At 45.4% G+C, this 9,505-nt stretch overlaps 1 protein-coding gene across 1 annotated transcript; it reads left to right on the top strand.

Annotated features, from left to right (window-relative positions):
• Positions 1-903: 903 nt before the first annotated feature.
• Positions 904-9,298, top strand: LOC144942535 (uncharacterized). Its single transcript, XM_078869397.1, has 3 exons — positions 904-1,067; positions 6,813-6,978; positions 8,166-9,298. Exons 2-3 carry the CDS (start codon positions 6,814-6,816, stop codon positions 8,973-8,975), a joined length of 975 nt encoding a protein of 324 aa, XP_078725523.1. The 5' UTR covers positions 904-1,067; position 6,813; the 3' UTR covers positions 8,976-9,298.
• Positions 9,299-9,505: the final 207 nt, after the last annotated feature.

Raw genomic sequence — 9,505 nt, 5'->3', positions numbered from 1 at the left:
TCGCATCTCAACCCGCGGTTCACAACACCCCCCCCCCTCATCTTTCTCGGCAACCAATCACAATCGCCCTGACGGAATTCGCGCTCGAGTTATGCAAATGAGGCGTACGTGCGGGGGCGGGGATCGACCTCCGGGGGGTGGGGGGAGGAGAAAAAAAACCGAAGCATCTTCTGGAAGAGGTAGAAGCCACGGCGGGGGATGGGGCTCCATTCACTTACACGGTCATCGTCTTCCGGAAGTCTCTACCGTACACTCAGCGGCGGTGACGTCTTCTGGAAGAGGTAAAAGCCACGGCGGGGGGAGGGGGAGGGCTTCATTCACTAACACGGTCATTGTCTTCCGGAAGACGCTACCAGTAAAAAAAACACTCAGTGGCGGTAGCGTCTTCTGGAAAAGGTAAAAGCCACGGCGGGGAGAGGGGGGGCTCCATTCACTTACACGGTCATCGTCTTCCGGAAGACTATACCGTACACGCAGTGGCTGTGGCGTCTTCTGGAAGAGGTAGAAGCCAAGGTGGGCGGGGAGTGGGGCTCCATTCACTTACACGGTCATCGTCTTCCGGAAGACGCTACCGTAAAACAAACACTCAGTGGTGGTAGCGTCTTCTGGAAGAGGTAGAATCTTGCGGACGAGGTAGACGTCCCGGGGCCGAGGGGAGGAGGGGGCTCCGTTAACCTATGCGGTCACCGTCTTCCGGAAGACTCTACCGTAAAAAAAAACACTCAGTGGCGGTAGCGTCTTCCGGAAGAGGTAGAATCTTCCGGACGAGGTAGAAGTTCCGGGGCAGAGGGGGAGGGGGGGGCTCCGTTAACCTATGCGGTCATCGTCTTCCGGAAGACGCCACTGTCAGAAAAAAAACGCGGTGGATTCTATAAAAGACGCCGTCGCGCGCCTCTTCGGCGTAGTCGTCGTGAGGTGGCCGCGGAAGTCGACTCCGCGGTGGTCGCCGCCTCAAGTCGTGGACTCGTCAACGCAATCTTAAGTCGTCGTTGTCGTGTTTTAGTAGGCGTTTGTGTGTAGCTTGCGAAGTCCGTCGGCTTGACAAGGTTGCAAGGGCCAGAGGAGAGGTGAGTTGTGAGGAGACGTTTTTATTATTTTTTGTTTCGATAACCCGTCGACGTGGTGGTGGTGGTGGTTGTTGGGTCGCCATTGTGCCTTTGTTTATTCTGCTTCGGTACTCCGCTTGTTGTCGTTCTTGACCCGATGTTGAGGATTGCGATTGCCTCACAGTTACTTAAAATGTTTTAAGCTGTCTCCTCTGCTAAATACGTCTGCGTGTGTGGTTTAAAATTGTTTTTGAGAAGCTGGAGTCTTTGTTGCGAACTGCTTTTGGCGCCCGTGTTGTGTAGTCGGGGGCGGATGTCGATGCTATACGGGAATTAACGCAACATTAAATGCACTTATAGTTACTACTTATTAGTAGGAGATAGGCGAACATTGTTGTGACTTTTTTTTATTAAATTGACGGTGTAAACAAAACAAGCGCAGCCATCGATGAGCGTTGCTATTTTTATAATTGTTAATTGTTTACGTAGTTAATTGAAGTACACTAACTTGCATTTTAAGACACCAATTTTTTTTATCTAACGTTTTGACTAATTCCTGGGCGAATAACTTTATCATCTACAAAGTAAAAATGTCAGCTTGGTTGATCTACATATCCAGCAATAAGCAAACATGTCTCTACCTACATCAATATGTTATTTTTATGGGTTTTAACAAGCGACGTTTAATTCACGTAAACGTTCAGCTTGCAGAGTCAGTCGCTTTTAAAGTACCACGGCAAAGAACAAAAAAAATGCAAATTAAATGTTTGAATTAAAAGGTTTAAATGATGTACAAAGGCCCTAACCCCTATTGACAGGGTATCTTGATGGCTTACATTGTAGTAGGTTTTTACCCTTTCAACTGGTACTAAAACTGACACCTTTATACAAAGGATCATGTTTGCAATAACCACGACACAAGCAGACAAATAAACAACTCTGATAATGATATGCACAGTGCATATTATCACTATTTTGCCACTGGTAAAGGAGGTCTCGTAGTGTAAAGGCTTACATTGTGTTGTTGCATTTGGCGCCGAAAGAACTTGTGTGTAATTGTATTAATGTTTGTAGTCCAAAAGTTTTAGTCTTGTCCTTTTGGTCAAACGTGGGACTTCTTTAATGTTTAACACGGGGGGGGTGGTGTGTGTAGGACTTTGTACTGACAGTGTGTAGTGTAAACTCTTATTATTTAACTGATTTTCCCCTTTTACAGCTGATAGACAACACATTTGTAGAAACCCTTTTGGCACCCCCCCCTCCCCAACTTGATGAAAGAAACCTCAACACACTCGATGTTGATTGTTTTTTAAACTTCACCATCCTGGTCCGGAACAGAATCTGTGAAAGATTCGAGTTGTATATGAATTGTAATCTACTTTATGGGAAACAATGTTATCCCTTTACAGTCAATGTTATCCCTTTACAGTGTAGGTGGTTTTTTTAAAGGTTTCCACGTTTTTAATCTAAAAATAATGGCTTGAGATTTTTTTTCCCTTTGTACAATCAGCACCGACGTACGGCACTCACTCGATACACATGATATTTACACTAACTAGCCCCATTACAAATACAGCATTAATAATGATTAATTGGTACTAATTCGTCAATGCTGGTGGTACTAACTAAATACGTATAGTTATTGACCAGCCCAATGAAATGCGTTTCCTCTATTAATAACTTGACCTCACGTAGTAATCAAGTCAGCCACGTGTTGACTTCCCTACTAAGTGGTACTTAATTTACCCCCCGAAGAGATGATGGGCTGAGACAACCGCCTTAGCAGGATTTTAACTCCAGAATACTTTTGAGCGCTGTTGACGAGCTTACTTGTTTTAAAATGAAACATCTTTGAATTGTGTGATGTTTTGAAAGAGAATTTGATTTCTTAATTAAAAGCTTCTTTCATTTTACATCTGGAAGACTTAATTGAAGACGACATTTCGTGTGAATTTTCTCTCGTCTCGATTTAAAGCTTTCGTGACTGCAGGATTCACCTTCTTGGTTCTTTCGCTAAAGTCACGTAGAAGGGAAATAAAATCAAAAATCAAAATGTCCTATGGTTTATTATTAATTTATTATTAAACCATAATAAAATAATAAAAATTACATTTAAATAAAATATCTTTTTTATTTTATTGTTTCATTTTTATGTTATTTTCAAAATAGATATTTTATTATTAGTTAGATTATTATTTAATTAATTCCCTTGTACGTGGCTTTTACCGAAAGAAACAAGAAGATTTTCTCGTCGTTAAGTAGATGGCCTTGCTTGGAGGTGTTCGGTTCGATGCGGGCTATCACCAGGTTGGGATCGCGGGGATCGATAAGGCGACAGAGCTGCTAGCCGTGCGAGAAGACCGCCGTCTTGCTGATCGATTCCAACGTGATCGAACGTCTGTCCCTGCGCCTCCATTGTTAATGCAGTGGCGCGTAGGTTAGCAGCGCCCCCTGCATGGAGACGACGAAAAGCGCAGCGTTCATCACAGATAGACAAAGTTGTGCACTTATATAAGTGCAAAGAGTATAGTGTTCAAATAATGGTGATTTTCGAAAAGTTTTTTGGTTTGGCCATGTTTGTTTGTTGTAGTACAGAGTTCGATTGATGGCCTTAATCTAAGTTGTCTTGTGGTTGTTGTTGTTTGACTTGAATCCCACTGGGATTTTTGCACACAGCGTTGATGTACAGTGCTTTTCTGCAATATTTTTCTGCCTTTTCTTGGATTATCTGTTTGCACATAGTCACTTTAAGATGTTTTCTTGTTCATGTTTTAGTTTTTTGTTTGTTGCGGTTGCACCCGATTCAAGAGTCTGAATGGCTCACAGGGCTATACCTAATAAATTAAACTTGAAATAAATGAAACTTGAAATAGCTGCTCACCTTGAGCTCTCATCGTCCTGATGGTGCATTGTCTTGGTGCTGTTGGCCTTGTGGCGTCCTCTGGTCTGACATTGTTGGAGACTAGGCTCTAAAGAAAGCTCATGAGCCAGTGGCCCAACGAAATCTTCTGACATTGCATCGTTGTTAAAAGCACGGCTGTAAAAAACACCGCTTGTGTTGCAATGTTGATTTAGATTAGTATTGCGTGTAGACGTTCCTACTTGTATTATAATAGGTGTTCTGTGGGTCTCAAGTCGATTGTATTGTCACCCTATGTAGGTATGGATCCCAAATATGGACATGGGTCATTGTATGGGGGTGTGCGTATATGGTTCTCTCTTGAGTCATAGGGTTTCTGAGTCGTTGCGATAACAATGTGGAATTGTATGTCTCGACTAAAACCGCATTTCACAGCACTACAGAAACCGGTATGCGGTGGTTATGACTATCTAGGCACGAATGGCTGGGTGGGGGAACGCAGTTTCGACTTTAGTGTTTTTTGTAAGGATTGTCAGGATATGTGATTATGAAAATGTAAAGGGAAAAAACGGCCTTAACGAACTCCAGCACTGACCAGAGTGGTGAAGTATGGTCAGGCAACCCCCCATTAGCAATGGATTTACAAAGGGGGTACATGTATCAAGATTTACCCATGGGTAATGTGTTATTGTATGCCATGGGTTTAGCTGCATTGGTTTGCCAGGCATGGATTTGCTTAGATCTATCTTAAAAGTGATGGTCACTGGGAAATTTCTCAATCTGTTTTAATCTCTTTCAATAATGTTATCCCAAAATGAACGTTCGCCAATTAAAATTCAGTCTTGTCTGACAAGTTGGACTTATTGGATGAAAGTGCTGTAGAAAATTGTGTTTTTTATGATGTAGGCTTCCCAATGGTTAAATGTATTTTTATTGGTGGCCGTAATTAAACGTGGTACGGGTATAGCATATTAAAAACACGCGTCTAGATAATTTTGCTGCTATACATTTCCACGTGATGAGCCACTTCGTTGAGCTATCATTTGTGGCCAGGTCACTTCTAAATAATAGGTCAATAGCTCAGTGGGCCGTACCTGGTTAGATAAAAAAAATGTTTTATTTAAATATCTTTTTAAACGACTTGTTTACCTTTCCTGTACTTTGCATTCCTATTGGTTTGTATTGTATCGTTTCTGACATGCCCCCCCCCACATCTATGACCAAAAGAGCTTTATAGCTCAACGGGTTTGTATTCCTCACAATTGTAAACAAGCCCCCAATTGTGGCTTGCTGTGCGCATGCGCAGTGGGGCGGGAGGGGGGGGTTGCGTCCGCCATTTCACAGCCCCGTGTTGTCCCGGATGTGGCAACTTCTGCGCATGCGCCGTGAGGGCGTGGCGACATTTTGTCAAGGGGGCGGTTGGGCCGTGGGGGAGGAGTCACGTGGGGAGATCAGGCCACGCTCTGACGTCACGGAATGTTGACATTGCCGAAACTAAACCCCCCCCCCCCAAGTGTTTGACTAAAAAAAGTTAATCTATAAATAAGCATGTCAGTAACGTTCCCCCTGAGCTACTTGACCTTTACTTAATCGACTTAAATTTTTTTTTATAAATAAACTTCACCTTTTAGGTGATGCATTGTTTTTCATTTCCACTTTGCCACCGGACAGTGATCGATTGTAGACGGAATCGGTGAAGTAAGAATACTCAATCAATATTTTAGATTAAGGTTTATGTTTTTAACTGAATAATAACTGCGGAGAAAAAGTTGATTTACCCATGCGCATGACAAAATTAAATAACATAAAAAAACAAGCGCATTTGATGACGCAAATGGATATCGGGGCGAAAAACAACCAAATATCTAATCGCACTCTAAATTTGCTAACATTGCCTTAGGAAACGAATAGGTGACGTTTTTGGCGATGGTTCTTAATAGCACATTAAAATATATTTTTTAACCAGATTAAGATGCCCTTGGTTGTTCATCCTTCCCTTCGAGTTGGTTGGAGTTCGGAGGGGAGGGGGGCAGGTAGCAATTGGCCATACTTCACGCTGGTCCAAGTCGTTGAATGCAGAAGCGCATTGGCGTGGGCTCAATAAAACACGACGACAGAATTTGCGGAAGTGCCTCGTGCTGCCGATGGTGTCGCCCCGTAGCAGCCTGCGACCTTTGCATATACTGGTCACCATTTCCAAACACTGTTTAGCTCCTGAGATTTGGTGAGGGATCGGGTGCAAATGGAGCGGGGAGTGGGGGGGGGGAACCATCTGGCGATGTTAACTCCCTCGTCTGGTATGTTGTAGGTCGTTTAATGGTCTCCCTTTTAATGGCTTTGATTTTATTTTCTCTCCGGCTCCCGTTTAGAAACGTGCGTTTAAGAGTATTCGCCTACTATACATTTCGACACGATAAGCCACTTTGTTAAGCTATCATTTGTGGCCAGGGCGCTTGTGAAAAAGAGCTATATAAACTCGGTGGGCCTCAACTGGCAAAATGAAAATTGTTACATTATGGGACCTCCGTTGCCAGTAGCAAAATATGAGAAGGTTTTCCTATTCTCACTTTGTTATTGTACGCCTTTTGGCGTCCTCTGGTCTAACACCGTTTTGAGACTAGGCTCAAAAGAAAGCTGTCTCTGGTGTGGACCAATCGGTTTCAAAGACAATGCATATATTATCAGAGTTTTTTGTTGGCATTTTGACCAAGTATTGTGGTTAATGCAGACATGATTCCTCGTAAAAAGGTTTCAGTTTTGTGTTTTAACATCTGTTGCCAGAAAAAAAGGAAAACCTATTTTCATAAAAATAGTTTTAGTTTGTCATGAGCACAGTTGTTACCACCATACCCTAACCATGTCCTCTCACCCCTCGCTTTTGTGCCCCTTCCCCCCCCCCGTGTTAGGATGACACGGTTCGAGCCTCCAGAGGTCGCCACGGGGGCTACACCCCCACGCCACGGACAGCCCCGCAGCCAGCCACGTCGTGGCGGCCAACAGCAACATCCGCCGGGTGGGCGGGGCGACGGGTTACGGCGCCCGGGGAACGCCAAACATGGCACTGCTGCGCAGGTGATTAGGGAAATTGCCGTGCCGCGGTGGGGTCCAGGATATGGTGGCGCTCATTTGCTGTGTTTATCAGATTGTTGGGTAACGTGGAGATATACTCTCAGTTTTTTCGGGAAAGTCACGTAGGTAAAAAATGAAATTAAAATTAATAAAAATGATATTTCTTATTTTTATTAATTTTAATTTCAGTTTTTAAAAATTAAAATGAATAAAAATAAGATTTATTATTTTTATTAATTTCTTTTTTCATTTTTTTACCTACGTGACTTTACCGAAAGAACTAAGTATGAATCCTTGCAGTCACGAAAGCTTCAAATCTAGAATTAATGTGGAGATGTTGTATTTGGATGTATTTTACTGCGCGCCGCTGTGATGTGAAGCCCTTTTTTGGGGTGTGCTGCGCCGTATGAAAAGAAGAATCCATAGTACCCGTTTTTTGGGTTAGATTACCTAAATGTATAAATGTGTCGTTTAACCTGCCATCACCTGACAGCAAATTAGTTAAGGTTTGTCACGTAAATAGAACATGCCAGTGCGTTACTCGTACCACACCAGTGCGTTGTAGAGAAAAGCTACAACATTTACAATCTGAGTGACGTTTGGCCAGTAATTGCAACTCGCTTCATCGTACGTGCTGAATAATCTCCTAGCATATGGAGTGGAACATTGGACATCGTGCTGTCCAATACGCTACAGCCACGACAACTTATTAATTGTTGCCAAGTTTCCAGCAATAGTTTGGTATTTTTGAGGGTGTACTTTTGTCTCCCTTTAACGTGGTGACAAGGGCAACGTATGCTGTTGATAAGACCTTTAAATACACACCATGCAAACACTTGGTGGAGTCTGCAAACAATGCTATACAACACAACCGCAACCTACAGAATAATAGAATATGGCCATCTTGGATAGTAATCTGTAGAAATAACTATTGAATTGAAAGCTCCTGGAATTTAAAATTTGGTCCCTTGGCAAACGGAAAAGCAAGAGCATGCTGAGAAAGGTAACAAAAATACATTCTACAGTCCCAACAAAGGTTCTCGTAGTTTTACTTGACATCGAACTTTGCCATCTGAAGCTCGTCATACTTTACTATTCAAAGTTAAAAGTTCGGCATGGGATCTGGTTGATGATGTTGGTGCAATGGCATTGCAGCCTATTTAATCCAGTGTGTGTGTGTGCGTGCGCAGGCTATCGTGCAATTCTCCACCAGCACCTCTTCTCCCGTCTCCATTCCCTCGCGTCGCTCGCCCTACCTGAGCTCCACCCCGAGCCCTGCCTCGCAGTCCCCGCCCTCCCGCTCCCCCCAAACCATCCGCTCCCCTCCCTCCCGCTCCCCCCAAACCGTCCACTCCCCTCCCTCCCGCTCCCCCCAAACCATCCGCTCCCCTCCCTCCCGCTCCCCCCAAACCGTCCACTCCCCTCCCTCCCGCTCCCCCCAAACCATCCGCTCCCCTCCCTCCCGCTCCCCCCAAACCGTCCACTCCCCTCCCTCCCGCTCGCCCCAAGCCATGCACTCCCCTCGCTCCCTCGACCCCCGCCGCTCCCCTCCATCGACGACAAACGGTTTCTGCCAAGCGTCGTCTCCCCGGCAGGCCGGCTCTCCGCTCTCCCGCTCGCCTCGCGAAGGCGGCGAATGGCCTGCTTACGCCGGAGCCAAATTTAGCGAGCCACCGTCTCCGAGCGTGCTGCCACCGCCGCCCGTGCACTGGGTCTCCAGCACCGCTGGCGGCAGTCGCAAGGGGAGCGGCGGCGGCGAAGGCGACGCTGCCGAGGATCCAGCGCCAAAGAGCTCTCCTGCGAAATGTTTCGAGGATGCCGGGGCCAAGTCCCAGAGCGCCGCGACAGCTACTGCGGCAGCCACGGCGGTGATTGCTTGCGCGCTGGGCGCGCGTTTTCCGGCAAACAGTTTTGCCGCGTATTTGCCGCCGCCGCACGCCGCCACGTACTACAGCGAGATGACGTCGCAGCTGAAGATGTTGCTCAAAGTGCAGGCGTAGGAAGGAGGAGGAGACGTGAAGAGCAGAGACCGCGACCGACCAAACGGAACGAGAGACGCGTGCCGTTAATGGTCTTTGCTCAATTTATTTTGGACTTGGGACAGACGACAACATGTGTGGGCGTGCAAAAAGGGGTTTCAGGCAACTTGATCCTTCTGCCTTCTGAAGGAATGTGTGGGCATCCCGGTGTGGTGACTAGATTTTAAATGGACTCTTAATCGTTCAGAAGATGTTTGATCACTGTAGACAGGCAAGATGATGGCCTTTTTAAGGCGCGGAGGGGGGTGTGCACAACACCGTGTGCTTGCTTGTGAAGTGAAAAAGTTGGGGCCTTTTATATTATAAGGCGGGGTGGGGGGGTGAAATGTCATAAGAGTTGGAGATGTTTTGCGTTGGAATCTTGTTTTATCCCTTGCGAAATTTGATCTAAGTTGTCGCTAAACAAGGTCGACCAGTTGCCAATCACAATGTGATTCTGTCTGTGGCAATGTTTTAAGTTCTGATGAAATCGGCACGAGTAATAACATTTC

The sequence above is a fragment of the Lampetra fluviatilis genome, chromosome 27 (genome assembly GCF_964198595.1).
Source record: "Lampetra fluviatilis chromosome 27, kcLamFluv1.1, whole genome shotgun sequence".
NCBI classification, from domain to species: Eukaryota; Metazoa; Chordata; class Hyperoartia; order Petromyzontiformes; family Petromyzontidae; genus Lampetra; species Lampetra fluviatilis.
The sequence above is the reverse complement of the archived record's forward strand: the minus strand, read 5'-3'. Positions and strand labels throughout refer to the sequence as shown.

Coding starts and splice junctions, on each gene's coding strand:
- LOC144942535 (XM_078869397.1), top strand. CDS start 6,814: ATGACACGGTTCGAGCCTCCAGAGGTCGCCACGGGGGCTACACCCCCA. Junction 6,979..8,165: donor AACATGGCACTGCTGCGCAG/GTGATTAGGGAA, acceptor GTGCGTGCGCAG/GCTATCGTGCAATTCTCCAC.